This window comes from Heliangelus exortis, chromosome 6 (genome assembly GCF_036169615.1).
Source record: "Heliangelus exortis chromosome 6, bHelExo1.hap1, whole genome shotgun sequence".
NCBI lineage: Eukaryota > Metazoa > Chordata > Aves > Apodiformes > Trochilidae > Heliangelus > Heliangelus exortis.
The window spans coordinates 14,631,020-14,654,912 of NC_092427.1; the positions used below are offsets into that span (position 1 = coordinate 14,631,020).

Below are 23,893 nucleotides of genomic sequence, written 5' to 3' on the forward strand. Positions count from 1 at the left end.
CTGTGTCCCAACTGGATAAACACTTGGCAGCAATCCCTTAAGTTTCAAACATTGCCCAGACTGGTATAATACCCTTTAAATGGTGTCAGAAGACCTGCTGTTTACTGCAATGCAGGACTGAAACTTACACATGGTGCCACAAAGCACAGCCCTCTCAGTTATTTCCCATCTCTTTAACTCTTATCTCATCCAGACTGTAATCTCTCCAGAGGAGGAACTGGCTTTATTTTGAATTTTGCATGATAATAGGTAAAGTGTCAAAGCTCAATGATTAACAATCTCTGTTAAAGATGAATCTCAGTGGCAGGCAGACAGGGCTGCAAAGACTGGGTTTCCTCTTAACACATGAAACTGTGGACATACTGCACTATTCTTACATGCAAATTCACATTTTAAGGAAGCATATGTAAAGATGGACACAAACTGAGCACATTTACACAGAGGAGGGCTAAAAGTCCATGTCAAACAAGTATAAGAAAAAATCCTCTATCTTTAAGAAGCTGCAGTAGGTTTGCTTACTATACACTGCTTTTAGCTATAATTTTTTTTCCCATAGATAGATAATCAGGCTTCTTCTGAGGACAACTATAAAGGCAGCACCACCTAGTGGTACCAAACTCACAATGTGGTGTTTTCAAGGGGTTCCTTGAAGAAAATAGTGTGGGAAATGATAGGGGAAACTCACACACCTGCAATTTCTAGTCCTCACATAAATGCTTTTCATTCACCACATATGTGTCTTTTGCAATTAAATTCCATCCCACATCTATTACATACTGAGTTCTGTTGTTGTGTTTTTTATATACTTTATGCCTTCACCCTTTGTATCATTAATACTCTTTTATGTACTAAGAAATTCTCATTATTAAACATTACATTGAAATCAATTATAGGGGATTTCTTGAGTAACTTTGCCAGCAACATTCCTCAAAAATAAAGTACTCTTAACATAATATTATGTCTCCTTCAACCAGGTCATTACACACCTTAAACTTCTGTATGAATCCTCATCTTTCCTATCTGAACTAGTAATTTCCCATGTAGCAGTGAATCTTCTGGTTCTATCCAGCAAGCTAAAAGCTTTAAGATGCCAAAGAAAAACACAATTATAAATAGGAACTAAAATACAAACTAGGACTGGCAAATTCTATATAAATATTTTACTATGTATAAAAGACAACTTACATGGTAGATGCTCTATTAAAACAAATCACAGGCTGTTTTCATTAAATTCAAAGCATTCAAATGCTTTAAAGAGCATTTTAGAATTCCTCTTCCCTCTTCTATAGTGATGCAGTGATGTAGTGCTGTACTACTTTAGGACTGATACCAAAATCCAAACTTGGATTCAAAGCTTGGGGTCTTTGGCCCCCAAGTCAACAAAACCAGAGTCATGGAGTCAAATACTCAGATTTTTAAACAGACCTTTGCACAACATCTCCTTTGGGATGCCAGCTGGCTTTATCAAATACAACTCTATTTAAGATGGAGACAATTGGAAATAATAATGGAAAAGCAAAAAAAGGGAATAACGTGAAGGCCTGGAAAACAGCACCAGAAGACAAACTCATTCAAGAAAAAAACTCTCCACAGATTATTAGTTTTTCTTATAGTACATTTATATATACATATATGTTCAATACAGGATTAACATTTCAAAGTCATCATGTAAACATTTAACCTTCTCATGAGTCAGATCAATTTAGTTTAATGTTACTACTTCATATAGGAGATCCATACAAAGGAGGTTTTTTTATTTTTCTTTTGGCAAGACCTTGAAAAGACACTACAAAAAGGAATCAGTAAACTACCTCACAAACAACAGTCAGAGTCTGACACGTAAACAGTTAACTATATATAATTCCATAGTTAATTTCATGTTAGGATATGCAGATTTGAGCACTGTCCAAGGAATAACATGGTCCCAGGGTTTAATGTTTCTCTCAAAAATGAGAATGTAAGCTCAGTGCAGTGATACTGAAGTTATCTAAAGACTGAAGTATTATGCAAGAGAAACTTTTCTGTTAGTTGCCCTTAGACAAATAAAAAAATAATTAAGAAAATCCCTTTCGGGTGTCCTAATACTCTTTGTATTAGACACCACATAGTAAAAGATCTCCAAATACTTCAGTAGTCACATTTCCATCTTACAAAGGGCAACTCTGCACTTGTCTGTGGGCTCAGCATGTTACAATAGGAAGTTTCCAGTTCTTACTGTTGCAGAACTGTGAAGGTAGTTAATAGCAGTATTTTAATGAAATGATAAAAATGAAACAATTACTTCATTTTTATTATTTACATTTGGTTTTTGGCATAATATTGGCTAGAAAAAAGAAAGTGGCTTGTGCTATTCCACTCAGCATATGCTTTGGTGATGAGGACAACATCTAGGTTCATAACTCTAAAAAGTTACATTTAAGCTTTCATTTCTAAGAATGTTATTTTTGAAAAAATTTGTATAGAAAAATTTTAAGGGGACTATTTTTTGAAAAGTTTTTAATTTTTCTGTACTTTGAGTTTAAACAAAGTGACATAAATTGTATTTAATTCTATCTTTACTTTTTGTATTACTATATTAATTTTTTAATACACGCAGAGTAAATGTTTTTAGAGATGAGAAAATTTATCTCATGAATTCATTGCTAAGAGGAAACTTTTAAAAAACAGTGGAAGACAAAAAAAAAAAAAGGAAAACACAAGCTTATAAATGCAACTAATTTTCAAATATTATGTAGTAATACTCTTGCTCTCAAATAGATTCACTGAGCAGGTGGCTTTTAGGACAAAGCAGTGTAACAAAACCACTGAATGATACTGACATCTATGAATTTAATTTTTGGTGGGGTTTTTTTTTCAGAATGTATGTGTTATTTCCAGAAATCTTTCCAGATAAAAGGAGATTCCCAGGGCAAGACAGTTTTTTTTTCATATATATTTTCTTATGTGTCATTATCTATTATAGCAGAGGTAATTTCTGTACTACTAGAACTAAGGCAAAACATTGACCATTTTGCCAACTGAGTACAAACCAGAGAAAAGCACGACTGAACATCCATAAGATGCAAGTCTGTTCCCATGAAAATCACACAAGTATTGTGTGACATTTGAGTCTCACTTTCTGTCAGAAAAGCTCACATTGATAGAGTTTCCAGGAGTCAAAAGTCCATGGGTTTTCGCATGAACTGGTTCAGTTTTGGGAGAAGTTTTGATCTCAAAATTCTGAAGCAACTGTAAAGATAGACAGGCCAAGGATTAGAAAGCTGCAAAATTACAGATGAAGATTAGACTTTGGAAAAGAGAACATAACAGACTGTCACAAACAAACTTTTGTTGCCAATTCTGTGGTCTATATGCTATAATTCCCAAACAGGAAAGAAAACGTTGTTACATGGTGAAAATTATAGTTAAAAATCTTCTTCTTCTGACTGAGGGAGGCCTGAGCCAGTCCTTTCAGAAGAATTTTCACACTAGATTAGAGTCTGAGCTATCAAAGAAACTAAGGCCTCCTTCAACCCCCATGAGCTGTTTTGAATCTGAACATAGAACATCATAGCTACTTATTTTTAACCTTTAAGAAGGAAATACCACAATATCCTCAGCTTTTCTTATAATGAAATCTCAAACATGTTTTCCTATAAACTAAGCATTTTTCTCTTACTCTTCCTAGTAAGCATGATGAATGATGCATTATTTTCCTACACATAGCTCCCTTTTCAGTGTTAGATGTTTGATCAAATTTTCTCACTGTCATAATTTTTGATTTTTTAAAACCTCTCATTCCTGTTATTCTCTCTCTCTTCCCAGTTTCTTCCATTTTGGCTATATTATCCTTAAAATGCAGCACAAAGGGTCAGCTGAATATCACTGTCTAGCTGAGGATTCGCCAAAGTTTGGCTGGGTAGAGTGATTTTGCTCCCCCTTCTGACATACAATTTGCCTGTTAAGAGTGTAAATATATCAAAGAATTACACTGCCTTGTCAGAATTAGCAGCATTATTGCTGACTGCTTTTTTAACTTCATCACTCCAGTCTGTTTCCATGGTACTAGTCAGTTGGTCAGCAATTTCTTTTTATGCATTCAATTTCTCAAACGTGGTAACCTGCAACTGGCCACAGTGAATAACCTTGTATTTATTTTGGAACATTTTCCCATTTTTTCTTAATTCTATATTCACACTCTCTGATTTTAGTTTCATTCATGTCAGCCTGGTATCCTATGCAAACTCTAAAAATATTCTCTAACCCAGGATTTACATTTTTAATGAAAATACCAGCCTAAATCAAATGCAGAAAAGAATCTTACAGAATTTTAATTAAGTGCTTTCCTTGTTCAACAGCAAGTATTTTACAGCTACTGCCTTCAGGTATTTTTCTTTTTCCAACCAGTTGTGCATGCAGTTTACAGGTACTTCCATCTGGAGCAAATTTTATTAATTTAACTCTGATAACAATGTACAGGTCATGCAAAAATACTTCAGTCAGAATATATGATTTATTTTATATCCACCACATTAGGTATGTGATCAAAGAAAGAAGTCAGACTGGTCTGGAACAATTTCTCTTTGACTACACTTCATGCCTTGCTATTTTTAATCACTTAAATATCATCTCAATGCTTGTAAATAAGTTGTGTGCTATTTTATTTTAGTTTCTTTCTAGAAAATAAAAGCAGGCCCCCCATTACTTCTTTGATCCTCCTCTTCAAAAAGATGCAAGTTCTGTTTGTCTCTTACCCAGCCCCCTGAGAGATATCTCACTCCAAGTTCCAAAAGACTGATGCTAATTGTTTAGAGACTGTTCTAGGAGTTTACCTAAGGAAAGTCTAAGGCAAATTCAATCAAGCTTTACTTTGAATACATATAATAGCTCTAAATATTTTTAGAGTTAAGTGACTATAAACAGTTTCCAAATCTTTGAGTTTTGATTGTACAATCTGAGCTTGGTACTTGAAGTTAAAGGGTTTTTTGTAAATGCCAAAAAATGTAGCAGCTCTTGGGAAAGCTTTCTTTATGATATGAAAACAATGGAAAACAATAGATGTTAACATGTACTACCTACTTATGTAACTATAGATTATTTATATCTAAAATTATAATAAAATTAGAAGAAAGAACGAGATGGGAGAGAAAACCACAGAACACAGAAAAAAAATCAATCTGCCTTAATATTGTGGTTAGTACCAGGATATAAAAATGTTTTTAATGTCTTTTTAAGTACTGAATTCTTTGTAATTAAAATGCTGAAAATGAGCAGGTAGCCATTCCTATATAAATTAAGACTTCCAATCAGCATACAAAAATCTTCTGTACTAAATCCATATATTTCCTTAACAAACTTACCTTTAGTTTTACTTCATTTGTACTATAAAGACTTTTTCTTCTGCACTGTAGTTTAGCTAATATGCTATGTTTCAAGCATTATTATTTTCAGTATTTTAACCCTTTGCAGGATGAGTATGCTAGGTAACACTCCAAAACAAAGGTTCTGTGCACTGCAAGATATCCAGAAACAGTATACATAGAAAAGAATCACAGAATCACAGAATTGTCAGAGTTGGATCATACCAATATATTTTCTTCTTGTAATGCTTGTCACATAGTTCTAACCTGAATCAGTGCAAGATGGATTTCCAGCTCTGCAATTCTTTTTCCTATACAACTTCGAATACCATAACCAAAGGGGATGGAACCAAAATTGTCTGTTCTGTCCAAATTATCTTTCCTCAGCCAGCGCTCAGGTCGGAACTCATTTGCCATGGAGAAATTTTCTTCACTGTATGAAGTAGTATAATGACAGAGTGCCAGCTGTGTCTGAGGAAATAAATTATATTTATATTTAGCTAACTCCAATAGACATAACCAAATTAAAAAAGCACTTGTAATTACTATAACTACTGCAGTACAGAGTGATAAAAATGAGTATCATTCAGTAATTCTAGGAAAAAAAGGACACTTAGAAAATCAGACCCCTTTCTCAACTGGTCAAATGAAATTATCTTCAAATTGTTTTAAAGGTTGCTGGAGATATTAAAGAAGATGGAGTGGGAAAGGAGATAGGAACAAAAGTCTCAAGTGGTGGGAATTGTCTCTGAAAGTATGACAGAGATGGAGAAGAGAGATGCAAGACAATGGAGAAGGAAAAACAGGAGGATAGAAAGAAAAAAAATTCAGGGAAAAAGAAGCCATCAATAATTGATGTGATGATGTTTTCAAATAAATTGCCAGGAGTGTGGCAGATTAATATTTAAATGAGAAAAAGGAGAATTAAGAATCCTGACTGTTCCAAGTTTATGTTGCTCTAACACAGTGCTGCCATTTAATATAGAGCCATGAAGTTCCATCACGACCTCTGCATAATCTTTTAATAGAATAAAGGAAAGATTCAGAATTAAAAAAACTTTTTCCACAAAGCAAATTAATAGCCAAAGAATTAGAAAACTGCAAGAATAATTAATATTTTTTTATAAAATTGTAATATTGCACAGAGGTGTTATCCATCGGCTCCAGCCCCAAGAATACTAAGAGCAAGTCATGATATAAAAATTTCATCAGCAGATGATACAAATCTAAAAAAACAACAGCAATAGGTCAATTACAAAACCCATTTTTGTCATATAAATGGGTATTATTGAAATACTTTCTTCTTAATGCTCTAGCTTGGTAACAACTTTTGAAATCAGTGAAGTCTATTTTTGTTGTAACAAATCACATTTCATACACAAGAATTAAACTGTCTTCTCTGCAGATGACTGGAATACAACATACCCCTTTAGGAATCAAGTATCCTCCAATGATCAGGTCTTTTTGGGTCACTCTTCCATTTCCTGGCAATACTGGATATAGCCTAGAGACAAACATTTGTGCTAAGTTCAACAGTATAATCAATACAACTTAAAACGTTTAGGTTCCAACTTGCATTCACAAACATGTAATATGAATACAATATGCATTCACAGAAAAAAAGGTTTTTCAAAAGCACAGAACACCATAGAGATTCAAGGACCTTAAATCACCTGTGAGAAAATGATTTAATAATTAACGTTTTTTTCTCAGTACCTGAGAAAACTATTTACTAGTAACGGGAGATCGAGGTATTTGGTCTATATTCCTATTTGCTTCACACATGTACAAACATACAACTGGTTGATTAAGCTGGAGATGTTTTAGCACTACTGAGAACTGGAAAAGCCTTGTTGATGCCTTCTCTAAAATCCTCTTACTCCCTTCATCTCAATATGAATGCTTGGTATAACATACAAAAAAAACACGTCACATGCCTTCAACTTAAATCAAGAAGCTTAAAATGATTGTAGTGACACTGCAAAGTACAATTTTGCAGTAGTGGGGGGAGGGGAGGTTGTTACAGTCCATGATACAGACTAATGCTTAAAAGGCATTCAATTCAAGCTTTCAATTACCTGCCTTAACAGAAATGTTCTGCATATGTGATACAACTTCTACCAAACTTGAAAACATTAAACACTACATAAACTACCATGTTTCATTGTTTGAGCATCATTGTACACAAGACTGCTACAATATATAAAAACAGAAACAGCAAGTAACAGTAACAATAGCTAAATACAAATGTTAGCACTGACTCCAAATCCATTAAAAGTCCATAGAATTAATTTTTTTTTTATTAATGACTGCAGCTGTCTGCTACTTACCTCAAGGTTTCTTTCAGCACAGCTCTAATCAAAGGCAATTTGGGGACATCATGAGCAACTGGAATTTGGTCTTTCCCCAGCTTATTGACTATTTCCTCATAAACACGTTGCTGAACCTCGGGGTGCTTTGCCAACAAGTATGTTGCCCAGGACAAAGTAAAAGAAGTCTAAGGAAGAAACCACAACCATATTAATGAAGTCCAACAAGACCAGATTATTTAAAAAATTTAAGCCAAGAAAGACAAATCATTTTAAGCTATGTGTTTAAATTTATAAAACAGACTGACAGTGATTCACATCTGGACTCAATGGGATGCTATCAAACGTCACCATCCCCTCCTTCATCCCTTTTCCGTGTAAAAATCCTCCACATATTAAAATAACTCATACTGATATTTTCCCAATAAAATATTAAAAAGCAACATAAGAACCAAATGCAAAAGAACTACATAAGCAATACTGAAACAGAAAGACTCTAACTACCAATGGATTGATTAGGTTAACTGGTAATTTTCAATGTGTTTCACGCTTCTTCCTAACAAAAAGATTTCACAGGAAACAAGATAAAAGAATACTACTCAGAAAATTACCAGTGCCCTTTAAGTGATGATCTCTGCATAGCATCTGCACAACAGAACTGATACTACCACTGCTAAGATACCTTATCCTTTGGTAAGGAATTCAACACCTCAACTGGCACTTTCTACTTCTTGAAAACTACCGCTCGACTGAAATTCAGTATCCTATTATAACCTTTGTTAAGCAAGCTCACAGGGAAATGTAAAGTGTCCCCAAAATGTTAAGACTTACCCACCCACCTCCATTAATGATTCTAATAATCATCAAGGCTCCATAAAAACAATTTTAAAAGCATTTTGTCTGAAGGAAGAAACAGAGCACAAGGCAGAAGACAGTTCAACTTTGAGCACAAGATGATTTCAAGGAAATCTAGCTCAACCCTCTTTCACCTCAGCTGGAAAAATTGCACTTTAAACTCACATTTATGGTTTAGGACGTGCTCCAAGAGCATGAACTACACCTGTACTAACATGGAACTATGGAGAGTACTTCAGCTCTTCATTTGTGATCACACATCTATCATTCATTTAACCACGAGTCCCTGGTTGAAATCTCACTACCTGGATTTCAAACACCATTCAAATACCAGACAGACTGAGGCCTTCTGCTTCTGCTACCTGCTGTACCCAAGACATTAATGTTAAGCAAATGGCTATTCTTGAGCCTGTTTCCCTCATGGCCACCACTGAAGACAGAAAGTTTTCCATGAAAAATGTATTTTCCGTGTTCCTGAGTAAGTGTGGCAGAGAAAGTCACAATGTAATCATCCTGTTCCTCTTAGGATCTTACAGCATTTAAGAGAGAAAAACATCAACCTCTACCCTGATTTTCTTTAATTATTTTAAAATTTATCCTTTTCAACTCGTGTAACCAAGACAGAGAAGCAGTTTCACTTTCTAGGCTACAAACAGTTTTATTTTCAGCTTCTCACTCATTGGCAAAACGAAGCTCAAGTTTATAAACAACCTATGGCTAAAAAGCCCTAACTTTTGGGGATGTCTTATTTGGGGCTTACATTTAAGATCTATTTAGAATGCAAACTCACCATGGTGGTGACCTTTTATATCTTGTCTTCAGAATGGGATGAATTCTCAGAAGTACAGAATTATAATTCTCAGAACCTTTCTTTTTTTCCTTCTTGTGATAGTGTCTGTCCCTTGCTAAAGTGGAACTCTGCCCCATTTCTCTCAGAGCTCAGAGGAGCTGGCAATTGTGCCACCTGTACACAGAACTTCTCTGATATAAACAGTTTCCAGGTTCCCAGCTCCTTCATAGCCTCTTAAAAATTAGCACTGTCCCAGGGACAGCCAAAATGCTCTGTAGCCAGAAACTGCCTTAAAATTTTGTTGAAAGCTTTTATAATCCTCTAAACCTCTTTCATTCTCTGTGATAAAGTGAGTCCTGAAGTGATGGCAGCAGGGGAAAAGAGGTTCCCTCAGTTTCTGTGTTGTACTTGAAAATGAGGAAATCAGAAGTACCATCCTCTCACAAAAGGATTGTTGCCAGCTGAGAAAGCTGAGTCAAACAGAATGAGAAACTCTTGTTAGCATCAATTTGAACACTGTCCTTTCAATTTAATGAAAAGTCTCTCACACAATAAAAATGGAAAATTATGGGTCTGAAAGATTAGAAAATTAATGGGATGAATAACTGTGCCTTACTTAAGAAGCAAATGTCAAAAAGCTCTCCAAAATCGTAAGCCCTTGGGATATTTAACCAATGGAATAATCTTCAGCACATAAATAAGCTTAACAGATGCTACTTATTTTGGAATTCAAGACTACTCTTGTTTTTTATTGTTTTTTGGAAACCCTAAGAACTTTCTTAAATAGATTTTTGAAAATCTGAATTCAATTGTCCAGAGATTTTTTTACTTCAAGGATACTTTACTCTTTTTACTCACTTTAATCTCTTATACTGTGAGACTATTAAAAGCAGTCCCACATAGCACTTTATTTATCAAATTCAGATAGACTACTTTCAAGAGGCTTATTTACAATAAAAGTGTCCATTAATATTCTAAATAACTCCATATACATTGTATATATAAAACAATAACTCATGCTGCAATCAATACTAAGCTGATTTCACATGATAAAAATGAAAGGAGGTTAGGATAAACATACATAACCTTAATGTTGCTTCAAATGCTTCAGCTGACAAATCAGAAAAATAAAGACAGCCACTTAAACTGCTTCACTAGGTGTTAACATACCTCATACACTACCCTTACTAATACTGAGCTCCATCACCACAGCTCTTTGCCTCAGACTTAGTGTATTTTGCCAGCACAACTATTGGTGGAGAATTTATACCTTACCCACATTAGCCTATCCCACACTCCTAATGGCCATCAGCACAAACCAGGTATCTGATCAAAAATGTGTGTCCCACCTGATTTAATTAGCTATGTGTAACAATCCTCTACCAATTTTTACAAATGATTCTATTGATCATTTTTTCACACTAGCTTTTAGCAACCTTTTCTACTGTGGTTTACCTAAAGAAGCACAAATACTAACCTGATATTCAAACTGGGAAAAGAAGACATATGAAATTCAATCTAAATATAAAGACAGCTGCTATTTTATCCATTGAATAAATTGTGAAACTGATTCCCAAATGGTGGGTTCCTGTAAAGCACACCTATACCAGAACAACACTGACATCATTCTAGTACAGAGATTACATAGTGCTATAATTATTTTCTATATTTTTAAAGATGTAGTAATTTAAATATATCAGAAATTACGTCCTTATAAAAAAAATAAACCCTCCTAAAGATATCTACAAACAGTACTGGTTTACAAAAACAACTGTGCACAGAGAAATTATAACAAGCTTACTGTGTCCACTCCTGCCAGAAGCATTTCAGTCATATTGGCATAAATCTCTTCCAAAGTAAGTTCCTTACTGACTAGGAGGTATGTAAGTAGCCCACCATTCACTTTTTCTCCTTGGTCCAGCTGAGACTGAATAGCCTTCAATTTGTTGTCAACATGGATTTGACCTTTGGGATCAAAATAATTGTTAAGCCTCCATTTTTATTTTTCTGCTGGTTCCATTCAGTAATGACATTTCCCCCTCACACTACATTACACAGCCATGAAATGACAGAATATTGAAATCTATTTTCTTAGGGAAAAGCTCCAGAGTGGTGGTGGAGGTCCCTGGGTACTCACGGTAAGGAAAGATAGATCTGAGAAGAACCTTCATAGCTCACAGCATGAGAATGCTGAGCACCAGGGACTACAGCTTCTGACTGGGGGCAAAGACAGTTCAAGGTCAAGGTTTGACGCCCACCTGCCTTGTTTTCTGATGACTCTGCAAGTGGTGAACTCTGCAGAGCATGCTGCAAGTCAGCACACAGTGGTTGCTACAAGATGTTAGCAGCAACCAGGAGGTCAAAGCCACAGAACTGAATCACACTGAAGACAAAGATGAGGAGCATCCAGTAACAGAAAAAAAAAGAAAAAAAAAATAAAGTAAAAGCTTCAGTGAATGACATTTTGAGCGTGACTATGAACTGCATCTTCAGTGAAACAAGGGCTTTAAAAAGACAAAAACTCCTCAGAAACTTAATGCCTTGCAGAATGAGCTTACAAAAAAAAACAAAAACCAAAAACAAACTAGAATCAACATGTTCCATTATGAAACCTACACAAACACACAGATTACAAAGTGATTCTCACCACTTAATTCCTCTTTCATGAACGGATTAAAGAAAGAGCATAACAAGTTTGTAACAAGAACATATTCCCCAAAAACAGTTTTTCAGCTGCTGTCAAAATAAAGCTGAAGTCAACGGTTGCTTTTAACCCAGAAGAGGGAACAAGAGTACTTTAACATTTGAAAACAATTTAGAAATGGCAGTACAAAAAAGTATGTGTTTTGCAGAAAACACACCTGTATCAACATGAAATGGATTCTCTAATGCCTACTGTAGGTACAGAACAATATGTATTTTAAATGAACCACATTAGGTGTATTAGAAGTTAAGAATATACTCAAGAATCTCATTTCAAGATGTACAGACCTACCTAGAGAAACAGTGCTAATAAATTTTTAAATGTACACAGCTTTCTAACATCAGAGAGGGAAGGAGGGTTCAATGCCTTTTTAAATATTCCAGAATACAAAAAACCTTATTCCAATATCCTGCCTCTTACTAACATGAAAGCTGATTGATAAAATAGCCTGTAATGCTTTATTCACAAAAAAGACATTGTAGTAGAGCACTGTGTGTTTGTATTGGGTACATGTAAACTTCACACAGAGTTTAAATAGTGGGTAGAGTCTTCTTTTTTAACTTTCTAGTCAGTTTTAGTTGTGACTGTTGGTCAGAGTGCCTGACTGAAAACTTGTTCAAGTCAACAAAACCAACCCCATTAAAATTTGAGATGCTTGATATAAAGCCTTGGCAAAGAACTCACACCCAAAGTGAGGACTGGGTGCTGAAACAGACAAAGAAACAGCAGTAGAAAACAGTGGAATAGTTAAAGTGTACTGGTAAAATTCTTTTTCAGCAGAGTACTTTTTAAATGGTTCCATTGGCCAGTGTGAGTTTAATATGAAACTTACTTGTACCACAATGTCTTCCTATAACTGTAGAAGAGAAATGCAGCAAGTCCTGTTCACACACACACACACACAACCTTCATTTTCTACTACTGAATCTTACTAAATTTGAAGAGTCCATCCCAGGATCTGCAGAACTCTCTCCAGGGTTTTGGAATAAGCGGACGAAGCCATTTGGGAATGGCACCTGCATACATAGTAGTCTTAAACATACTAAACATCAGCTCCAGAGCCTCAATATATTCAACAGTCTGCTGTGGGATGTTGTTTTCCAGGCAGCCCAACCGGCATTCGTACAGAATAGTTGCCACACCTGCACAAATGAAAGAAAACCAATTTGCTATACATGTACAAATATACATATTAAGAATTTAAGGAATTATAATGCTAACATAATGGAACTACCTTCCAAAAATGTGTAGTTATTACTGCAGTTGGGAGCAGATAAAATAGAAATTCAAAGCACAGTAAAAAATCCCAGCTAAAGGTTGGACCAAGACAGTGGTTATTGGGTCAATAATGCTCAGCATGAGAAGGAATCCCAGCAGGAGCAGAGCAGCCCTCCAGCATCTTTTCTGTCTCGTGCCTTGCACTGCAAATCCTGAGCCTGCTGTGTTGGGCTCTGAACACACAGGGACAGAGAAGTCCAAAACCATTCCTGATAAGTGGTGATACTGCAGGTGTTTCTAGCAGTGGCTCTGCCTTTCTTTGTCAGAAGCTGGCAGTAAATGAATAATGAGGAAGCATAAATGGGTAAAGAGCTTGCAACCCAGACAGGGATTTCACTGCACACACTACACTCCATATGGCCCTGAAAAACAGCAAGTGTGTGACATTGTTGCTAAGGTCAGACTTGTCTTTTTTTCCTGATTTGCTGTAATTGCCCCAGGCATTCTGTCTGCAGTGATCCTTGCCAGAAATACCATTCCACCCTCCAAAAGAAGAACAGTATATGAATTTGGATATATGAATATGCATATTAAATTACATATTAAAATATATAAGTACTTTGTGTGTGTGTGTATATATATATATATATTCTTTTCAACTCTGGATCATTCTTCTACTCATCAAATTAATTCTTACTCAACCATTGGTGTCCCTTCAGTCTCTCAGCTCAGTTTTTATAAAAACATCCAAATTATTAAACATTAGACAGAAGTCAGACAGAAACTGCCCTAGTAGAGTAAGCCAAAATTTTCTCTCAGTTTGACAGAAAACTATTTTTCAGTATATTCTGAACACGTTTTTATCAATTTTTCCTCCCAACTTGCAAGACCTAGATCATATTACCCAGTTAATGTGACTATCACATAGTACAGTACAAAAAGCATTCCTACTACGAAAACAATCTTATTTGAAGACTTCTCTGAAATCCAGTGGGGCAATTAGGTAATTTTAAAAGGCATTTATACACTTTTTCAAAGCCACTTCATTCAAATTAAATGTTTTAAAATAAACATTGTATTTTTAAATTCATTAGTTAATAGTTTGTCCACATTTTTCAGGAAATATTAGAATAACTGTCAACCAGATAATCAGAGGAACTGGTCCACTAACATTCTAGTCTCTTTTCTCTGCTTCTCATGCTAAAACCAAAGTATTTAACCTTGACCTTGTCCCCCATCAAACTCTCAAGTATAAACACATATATAGAGAGATTTAAAAAAACTTTTCTTTTACCTGTTCGTTGCTTAGTAGTACTTTTTTATTGACAAAAATAATGTTAAAATCTGACTATTTTCAACTCAGTCTTCCTTCTTTAATTTTCCTCCTTGGGAAGATATTTTTCTGTGCCCTTTTTTTTTTTTTCTTGTGCCTCTTTCAGCAACTGCTAGTTTGTGTGCATTCTTATGCTCTTTGCATTGGCTTTTCAAAAAAAAAAAACAACCCAAAAACTTACACAGTGGGTTTCTGAACAGTTCAGAGTATAAGTTAATTAAAATTGGGATTCATATAGGAAATAAGTGCGTGCCAGGCACAAGTTATAAAAGAGAAGCTGAAAGAATGTGAAGAATTAGGTAAAGTGAATTTATAAGCTGAGTTTAAAATTCCATGAAACTGGTATTCTTAGTTGAATGCCATTCTTAGACAATATTAATGTAGAACAGATTTGGGTTAGTTTACAGCCAGCCATTTGATACAGCATTTTCATAGGTGTGCAGTTTGGAACTTGTTGCAAATCTGAAACTATTCAGCTGCCTATCAGCAAAGAGTACCCATGTTTCTAAAAGGCACTACATGGAACAAGATGAGGTTTTGTGCAGTTGGTTAAAGGAATGCGTAACATCTGAATCACCATCACATTTCCGTAAGAACACAGGAAATGTACCAAGTCAGGCTAGAGTTCCATGTAGTGTTCCTTCATTAATGGTGGCCAGCAGCAGATGATTTTTAAGGCAAGCATAACAATCCCACACTTGGCATGTGTAGGCAGGGGAAAGCAGTATCTTTCCCACGTTAAGCTATAAACAGAATTAAGACACATTACACAGTGATTCCCCACCTGGAATTTGCCTAGTGTGTTGTTAAAGTGCCTTAGAAGGTCAGCACCCTTACCCTTGAGAAATTAATACAGAAGTAGAGTACTGATTTTATATTTCACCTAAATACCAGCATTTCCACAGGAACTGTCCTCTAACACAAGGTATCATCACTTCAGACTCTACAAAGGAATTCTACTGCTACCTACTGCACTAAATAGGAAGACACCTGAATGCACATTATTAAGCTTCTCTTTTGAGACTGATCACAATGTCAATTTGACAAAAATGTCTACTCATAAGCACACTGGCTTTACATCCATTTTCTTTACAGATGTTACACAGCCTACCTTCCATTGAATACTTGAAGAAAAGGTTGTTAACATTGGTCACGGTTTCGCCATCATCCTCTTGACTTCTGAGGGTGTGGATTCTTTTAATTAAGTCTGTGACAACTTCATTGACTCCTTCAGAGTAAATAGCCACATCTTTGGGTTTCAGAATTTTTTGCCTCAGCACACTTCTCATTTTTAGCCACTGTTCCCCCTCCCTAGAAGAAATAATTGATAATGTCTATAACACAGTTCTCTTTAACAATCATTAGCTGGGTAGGAGCTCCACAATGAAATTGTTTATGACTTTTCATCTCAAATTAAAGCAAGTGGTGAGATGAAAATTATGATAATGTGTACTTGTTATTCCTTTCCTATGTATTTATTCTGTATTTACTGCACATCCTCATTAAATTTTACTGTTGGAACACATATAGACATCTCTAAGTAAATCACAGATCGAAGTGAAAGAACTTGTCCCCTCAGTGTTCTCAATTTGACAAGTGTCTCTATATTAGTATTTTAGCAGTAGCTAACACAAAATTTGAAAATTTTTTCATTAAAATTACTTTAAATTAATATTTGAATGTACAGTCTGCAAAACTGCTTTTTACTAGAATTGCTGCTTAGTTACCAAAGGTATCACATCCAGATCTGACAAATCAATTCTTCAAGCTAGTACCATAAATGCAATCACTGACACATCACCTTCCTAATTCTAATTCCACATCACATGTCCTAATTCTAAATCTAAAGTCATAGGATAGCAGACCTAGCCACTGAGAAACAATTTACAGCTGGGTTCTCCTTTAGCTGAGCTATGTATTGACATCTAGAAAATCTGAACTAGAGTGCTTGGGAACAGTGGTTCCAAGGATCCCTTCCTTTTGAAAACCAGGAATTGTCTTATATGTGTATATTTCAAATTACTATGAAAATACTTCCCACTAAATTATTTCATCTGGAACAATGCTGCTCAAAGGTACAGAAACTTACTGGCCAGCAAAAGAATTGAATCTCCTTAGTCTCGTGACTGTCTCTTAATTTAAGATCTCACTTCAGAAAATATCAAGGAACTGTTTGTTTGGCTCCAAACTGCAGCTTAAAATTTCAGTCTGCAGTGCAACACATAATGCCTTTGCCACCATGAAAGAAACAGACTGTCCCTGACTCAGGAAATTAGTTTTCCTCCTAAATAAACATACTGTGTCAGTGGGGACTCTGAGTAGCTCCCAGTGGCAATTAACCACACCCACATGCATTGCCAGTTTATGCAAGCTTTAAGGACAGATAAATTCTAGAATCAGCCACATAAAAAAATATTTGCATGGGGATGCATTACAGTGTGAATTTACCATACAGTGACTTCTCTGTATTTATCTACTGAAGGGGCACTTTGGTGAACAACAGAACTAAAGCCAACCTGAGCCATGTCTACACAGCAAACTGCAAACTCAAAGGAACAGTGTTCATCTGAAGCAATAAACCCCAATTGTGCAGTGCTGTGCCAAAGGCAGTAAGTCCTATTCTGCTTCCAGGTAAGCGAGTCACCTCATACATCTCTAGTTTATACACATTTCCCAAGAATGTTTTTATGCAAGGTTGCTTATTCCATATTCAAATTATGCTTTGTTATCACCCCATTCAGCGTAATTCAGACAATACAGCATAAATTCCTACCCTCTTCCCCCCACTAGACATACAAATATCCCCACGCAGAAAAGACTGGATTCCTAGATGACCTGTACAGACCTTCAGAAAAATCACTACATATTTACAATAAAAATGTAGGAATAACAGTACTTACGCAGAAATAAGCCCTGTGGCTCTCCCTCGTAAATCTCTGTACTCCTGCCAGGATTCCATGTTAGCTCTTTGTGGTGCTCTACCTTCTGCCCGGAGGACCTGAGCAACCATATCTCGATCTGCAATGGATACAACAAACTGGGGACCAAAGTGAGACTTGAAGATCTTTCCATATTCCTGAGTGTGCTTTTGCTACAGTATCACCAACAAAGAGAAAGAGAAGTAATGCATTACTAAGGAAAGATAACGCAAAAGCAAACTGGCAATTCTTCATAAAGTGAGTCAATCTATCATATCTAGAACCTAATCCCAGCCTTCCAGTCAAGGAATGGTTTGGAACATCAGGATAAAGTGTCTGAGCATTACTGCAAAATATTCACAAGACAGACAAAGAGATCAACCTGTTCAGGATCTCCAACTGAAAAGACTCAAAGCTCTGAAGCACAAAGCATGAGCAAAACCAAATACTCTGAAGATGAAAGGAGATGGGGCACTTAAAAACACATCTCTTCACATCCAACAGGTTAGAAAGAATGTCTGAAAAACATAGAGGTAAATACTATAATCCAAAGATACAATAATTTATTTTTATAATTTATTTTATTGACTTACTGTACAATTTTCTCCTTTACAAGAAGACTGTTTATAAATTTCCCACTCCTAACCAAGGAAGATGATAGCATAGCAGCCTACTGAGAAACTGCATTTTGGGACAGCTTCATTAGCAGAGAACTTTAGAATGACATACGTTAATTCTGCAAAAAGAAGGAAAAGTTGAGATGCTATTCCTGCAGTGAGGTTTATTTAGTGGCTGATCCACAAGTTGTCTGATTTAAGCTGGAGTCAAGCAACAGGCAACCAAGAAAAATGATTGGAGAACACCATAGTAAATATAATTTTCCAGTGAGATTGTGCTATCAGTGTCCCATGAAATCTTACTGATTATCTCAACCAGGCTTCATTCTGACATGGTCATGAAATGAAACACCCAATTCTTACAAATTCACTTGGAGCTGAGGTACAACATCATTTTAGGGGAAAAAAACCCAAAAAACAAAACTGCAAAGGAGTTGTTAAAGAGATATTATTAGGACTTTAGATTTATGAAAGCTGTAAATTTGAAAGCCTTTATTTTCACTTGGAGTAGCAAGACAAGTTAAACTGAGCAAAGCTTAACTTTGACAGTTTACCTGCATATAATCCAAAGACATCTGCTCGCAGTTATGTTGTTATGAATTAGGGATGTTAGATACAATTACAGTAGTGAAAGTCTAGTGTTGACCCAAGATACACTTACAAGAAATATTTTTTTAATCAGCCTTCCTTACAGAGATGAATGGTTTAATTGCCAACAATAAGTTTAAGACACATGAATCACTCTTCAGCGTATGGTATCAAATACTTTAAAAAATGTAACTCTTTTTGCTGATTTCCAAATACAACAAGAGCTGTGCGATTGTTTTCTCTGCCAGTCCCCTCTGAACAACTTTAGAAATGTGATGGGCAATTTCAATCAAGTTTAACAGACACTTAAAGGTCTCCTACAACTATATTCTTAACATTTTCAAAAATCGTCATCTGGATGAGACACAAATATTAGTCACTCTGGTGAAGGAAATGGTACGTTAGGAATTCAACTGCTGTCATTTCTGCTTGGTTTGCTGCTAACCAAACACCACATGCAGACCAATTTACAATCACTCCCAAACCCCAAAGTATCTCTTGCTCTGGAGATACTTAAAGGAAGTTGAAACTGAACATGAAGGGAATTCAGAGCATAAGTCTTTAAGAAAAGCATGAACTGTGAGAGACAGCCGCAAGGAAAAGGCAGAGGGCTGAGGGGAATGGAGGTCATCAGAAAAACAGGTTCCAATTTTGCTATTTATGCAGCAGCTTGCTTTTTCTACTGATGGTCAGCCTTACATAGGAGGACAAACTGCAACAGAAAATAAATCAAGTATCAAGCCATTCAATCAAACAAATGAAATATTAGTTTTAAACCAGAAACAGACAAGGACCAGGTATTTGGACATCTTTTCCTTTCAGCAGAACGGTGTTCAGTGTATCAACCTCACTTTTAAAGAAATGCCTGGAGTTTCTCTTCCATATTTTCTATCACAACATAGTTTTCTTTCCCTAGTTCTACACCTTAAAAATATTACCCTTTAATTACTCCCATACCACTCTCACACCAGACATTCTTTCACACATCATAAATTCAAGCTATCAACCTTCCAAACCCTTCCCCCTCACCTTTCTTTTCTTTATACTCGCATAGCATTGATGAGACAAAAGAGATCTTAACCCCATCAAATTAAAAATACTTTCTCTTTGTCATATTTGCTGTCGGCATTACTGCTTTGGCCAGGACTAACTGGAATCATGTTACTGAGAACAGAAACTCCTTTGTGAAGAAGCACCCGGCTTCCCCACCCCTCCTGCATATAGACCACGAATATTTGTGTGTGAAGGACACCGTTTCAGTAGCTGTGCTGCTTACCAAAAGGTTTCACATTAATTCATTCCTGATGTTCACTGTATTGTTGAATTTAGCAGACTGTTATTAATCCAGTTAATGCCTATTTGTACCCAGCCTGTGTGCAAATAGGACATCCATGATTTGTAAAGTGACTTTTGAGACTCAAACGAGAATAAAAATGGGTATCATGTTGCAACTCCTCCTTATCCTTTCTCTACTCTCCTTTCAATGACTAACATTCCTTAAAGTAGAAAATTTTTGTTTCAGCTAACAGTAGTGAAAAGCCTATACTATTTAGGCTGTCTATTTTTCTTTTTAGTATTTGAATAATTTCCAATAGTTTTGACAGTGAAAGTACCATGAAACCTTGAATTCAACAGAAGGGTTTTGTTTTTTTTTATCTTAGGATACTACAATAAGAGCCTCTCAAAATCTGTGTACCACCACAGAGGCAGAGAAAAAATTATAAATAGTGCAGCAAAAAAACATTAGCAATCATAAAGTTTCATCTGGTTAACAAGCAATTAGGTTGAGCATTTCAGCAGCAGCAGCAATCTTCGTTTGACTGAGAAGTCTAACACTTCTTTCTAGAAATCTCAATAGTAAATACAGTAAGTCAGATATGATATAGATTTTCCCTGCCTCTTTCTAGTGTTTTTAGGCCCTCCATAAATGCTAACTTTTTGAGTTTTGATCCTTGAATCATTTAAACTTTTGTCCTGCTCTGTTTCGTTTCCCTTTTCTGCTTTTACTTCCTTCTGGGGTGTTTTTGGTTTTTTATTTATTTCAGTGATTTTCAGGCAGTGAACCTCTTGGGGTTGTCTGTGAATTTCTTCCTAGGCATCTGGGAAAGGTTACTAAGAAAAGCAAAATAACAAATGCCACGTTTGAAGTAGTCCCAAAAAGATCCGTAGTGCCAGCGGAAAGTGTTACAGATCCACAACTTCGAAAAAAGGCAAAAGACAGAGCTTTACTCCCTCAAACATCAGTGCTCGATTTTAGAATCACTCAGCCAACATGGAGAAGGGCCCCCAGGAGATGCACTGACTTTCCAGGAATGAAACCCACATGTTTGGCCAAGGAAACATAAAAAAGTCATCCTTGGATAGAGATAGCCTTACGGTAAGACATCTGCCCATGCCACCATCCAAGAAAAGACTACAGAGAGCATGGACACTGTCTGGGCAGACTCCTGCCGTCCCCACTCACCCATCTCCGCGAGTGGGACTAAGGCCACGGTGCGACCCGGAAGGTGCCCAAACCCACAGAGGACGTGTCTCAAACCCCACCCGAGGGCCGAGGCTGCTCACGCCACCTCCCATCCCCATAAAATCTCCCATCCCATCCCCACCGCATGCTCCCGAGCTGCCACACGCCAGGTGACAGGAACCTCTCCCCTCCCGCCGCCTCAAGGCCCCGTTTCCCGCCTCCCCTCCCCCCCGCCCGCCCCCAGGCCAATGGGGCCGCCTGGGGAGGGGGCGGCGGGGCCGGCGGAGGGCTCCCGGCGGGCGGGCAGCGGCAGCCACCATCCGTGTCTCCCCTCCCCCGTCCCGTTCTTGTTCACCCCCCCCTCACCCCCCCGGATGGTTTCAAACCGCCCGCCTCCTGGTGAGGGAAGCGGAGAGGCAGCCGTGGGCCGGCCGGCTCTGACGGCAGCGGGGCCAGGCGCATCTACCGCCCCCTCAGGGGACCTATATATGCGAGGCGTCTTTATGTAAGGGGAGGCCAGGGTAGAAGTGAGGGTTGAAGAGACAAAATGGTCTCTGGCCACAGCAAAGGGGCGCTGGGCTGGCCTGAGGGGAGGAAAGCGGCGGGAGCTTGAGCCTCAGCCACAAGCCAGGGCACGATCGAAGCGGTCCCGGGTGCCGGCACGGCCGCACCATCAGGGAGAAAGCCCACGTTTCCCAGCTCTGCCCGCCAAAATTAAGTGATGTGGAAGGTTGTGAAACAACCCAGTTGAAAAAGATGAGGAGTTTTTCAGGTTTTTTTTTTCTAAGGCATCTACCTAAAAGTTAAAAATACTCATCAATATGAAAAAGGGGAGAGCGCAGAGGCTCCCGGCGGGGCGGTCACCCCCTGTGAGGGAGAGGGGACAGCCGGGAGCAGGGGTTCGGCACGGCCCGCAGGGCACTTACTCGTGGGGTCCTCACCCCAACAAAAGTGCTAAAAGGTCCAAGTGGTGCGGGAGAGGGCAATGGGATATGGGGGGAACCCTCTGGACCCCGGCTCTTCCCAGCAGCGGGAAGGCGGCGGTGCCCATCCGCGGTGCTGGGGACACGGTGACTGAGCGAACTTTTGAGGGGGGGAAAGGAAAGGTTGAAGTAACAACCCCGACGTGAATAAAATATGAAATAGCCGAGTAAGTTGTACCTGGATTTCATGAATGCGGCCGAAGCCGTCCTTCCAGAAGAACTCGTAGAGATTGTAGAGGGTGTTGGGTCCAGGCATTTCTTGCAGGCTCTTCACCCTACCAAGCCGGAGCGGGGTGGGCTGCGGCAGCTCCCCTGCCCGCCCCGGCTCCTCCACCTTCTCCTCGCCTTTGTTCTCTGCCGCCGCTGCCGAGCTGTTCTGCACCTCCAGGGAAGGGCTGCTGGAAAGTTTGGGCAGCTGGTGAAACCTGCTGACAAAAACCGCCTGGTAAAAGTAAGTCCTCTCAGTTTCAAACGTCTGCTTGCACTTCATTGTCAAAACTCTCGTGAAAAAAGACATGTCTCTTAATTTCAGAAAGGTCCACTTTGCTCCTGCAGCTGCTTTTTATTTGGTTGCTCTTTCTTCGCTGCCTGCTTTGACTTGTACAAGCAGCACTTCTCCGAACTCTTACTGCATGAGCATCAGTTTACACAGACCATTATTTAACGCTCCCTCCCCTAGGGCTGGAAAAGGGGGGTGGGTCTGGGATGAGACTTGACTAGAAAGAACCTATTATTTTGTATAACTCAAATCAGATACATTTATCCGTTTAAGCATGCAGCCAAAGTTTAGTTTTTCCCTCTTCCCCCCCATTGGTTTAGCAGAAAGCTCACAGAAGGATTATCCTGTTTCTCCTTCATTAAAAAGGTGGGTTTAGGGCAATTTTTTCTGTGGTTTTAATTAATTTCCGTGTGTTAGAAAATACTGTATTTTCTGCCAGAAGGTCTCTTAACTACCGTTCATCATCCTGTAACATATATGGAAACCATTTAGCAATGGTTTTACACAGTAACATTACACACAATTCCTGTAAATTGCAATATATAGAGATGGTATTTGTATTGCAGAATGATTTATCTTTGGACACGATACTCTGGAAGCAGCTTGTGGCACCTTTGTAGAAAATAACGAGTACACTGTAACTGCTTAGTGTTCCCCTACAGTTTTTCCTCAATTCTTCTGCACAAATTTATAACAATGCAGAGAACTTGAGCTCCGACCTATGTATCAGTTTGCTTTGCATAGTCTCAAAAGCACTTATGCCTTCTTCATACCTAAATCTCTTCCATTCTAAAGGTGTTGGTGATCATATGTAAAATGTTGATCAGTATCAGAAATTATATGGAAGAGATCACCTTGGTTTTAACTGGATCAGCAACTCAGGTAAAACTTGAGGACACAGAAATGTCTCAAGATCCACGTTTCCAGAACTTAGATATAAATAAACTGATGGAAAAGGAACTCTAGTGAGCTTCCAAGTTATTTGACTTTGTTTTTCCTTTTATTTATTTCTCTGCATTTGTTTTTTTGAGGCTGAAATCCAATTAAGTTTTGTGTACATGCTTAATTTTACCACTTATCAACCCACGGAAACAGATCTACTTTTGAAGTTAGACACGTGCATCCATCTTTGTAGTTACAGAAGTAAATATTACAGGAAGCAAAGGTGGATGGTGAACTGTCTTAAAATCTATAAAGTATATACTGGTTTAAGCTAGACTACTGTCTTTAAAATAGTTTGTCATGCTCCACAGAGACCAGAGACCATCAACAACAG

The 23,893-nt window shown here is 37.6% G+C and overlaps 1 protein-coding gene across 1 annotated transcript; it reads right to left on the reverse strand.

Annotated features, from left to right (window-relative positions):
* Nucleotides 1-1,601: 1,601 nt before the first annotated feature.
* CYP27C1 (cytochrome P450 family 27 subfamily C member 1) lies at nucleotides 1,602-22,835 on the reverse strand. The gene is made up of 9 exons (XM_071746790.1): nucleotides 22,297-22,835; nucleotides 17,449-17,639; nucleotides 15,660-15,859; nucleotides 12,930-13,139; nucleotides 11,095-11,258; nucleotides 7,670-7,836; nucleotides 6,765-6,843; nucleotides 5,607-5,810; nucleotides 1,602-3,228 (listed from the first exon to the last, which is right to left on the reverse strand). The coding sequence occupies exons 1-9, from the start codon at nucleotides 22,633-22,635 to the stop codon at nucleotides 3,112-3,114; spliced, it is 1,671 nt and encodes a 556-aa protein (XP_071602891.1). The 5' UTR covers nucleotides 22,636-22,835; the 3' UTR covers nucleotides 1,602-3,111.
* Between the last annotated feature and the right edge of the window lie 1,058 nt (nucleotides 22,836-23,893).

Coding starts and splice junctions, on each gene's coding strand:
- CYP27C1 (XM_071746790.1), bottom strand. CDS start 22,635: ATGTCTTTTTTCACGAGAGTTTTGACAATGAAGTGCAAGCAGACGTTT. Junction 11,259..12,929: donor GGATGGACTCTTCAAATTTA/GTAAGATTCAGT, acceptor TTGATCCCAAAG/GTCAAATCCATGTTGACAAC. Junction 5,811..6,764: donor GATACTTGATTCCTAAAGGG/GTATGTTGTATT, acceptor TTATTTCCTCAG/ACACAGCTGGCACTCTGTCA.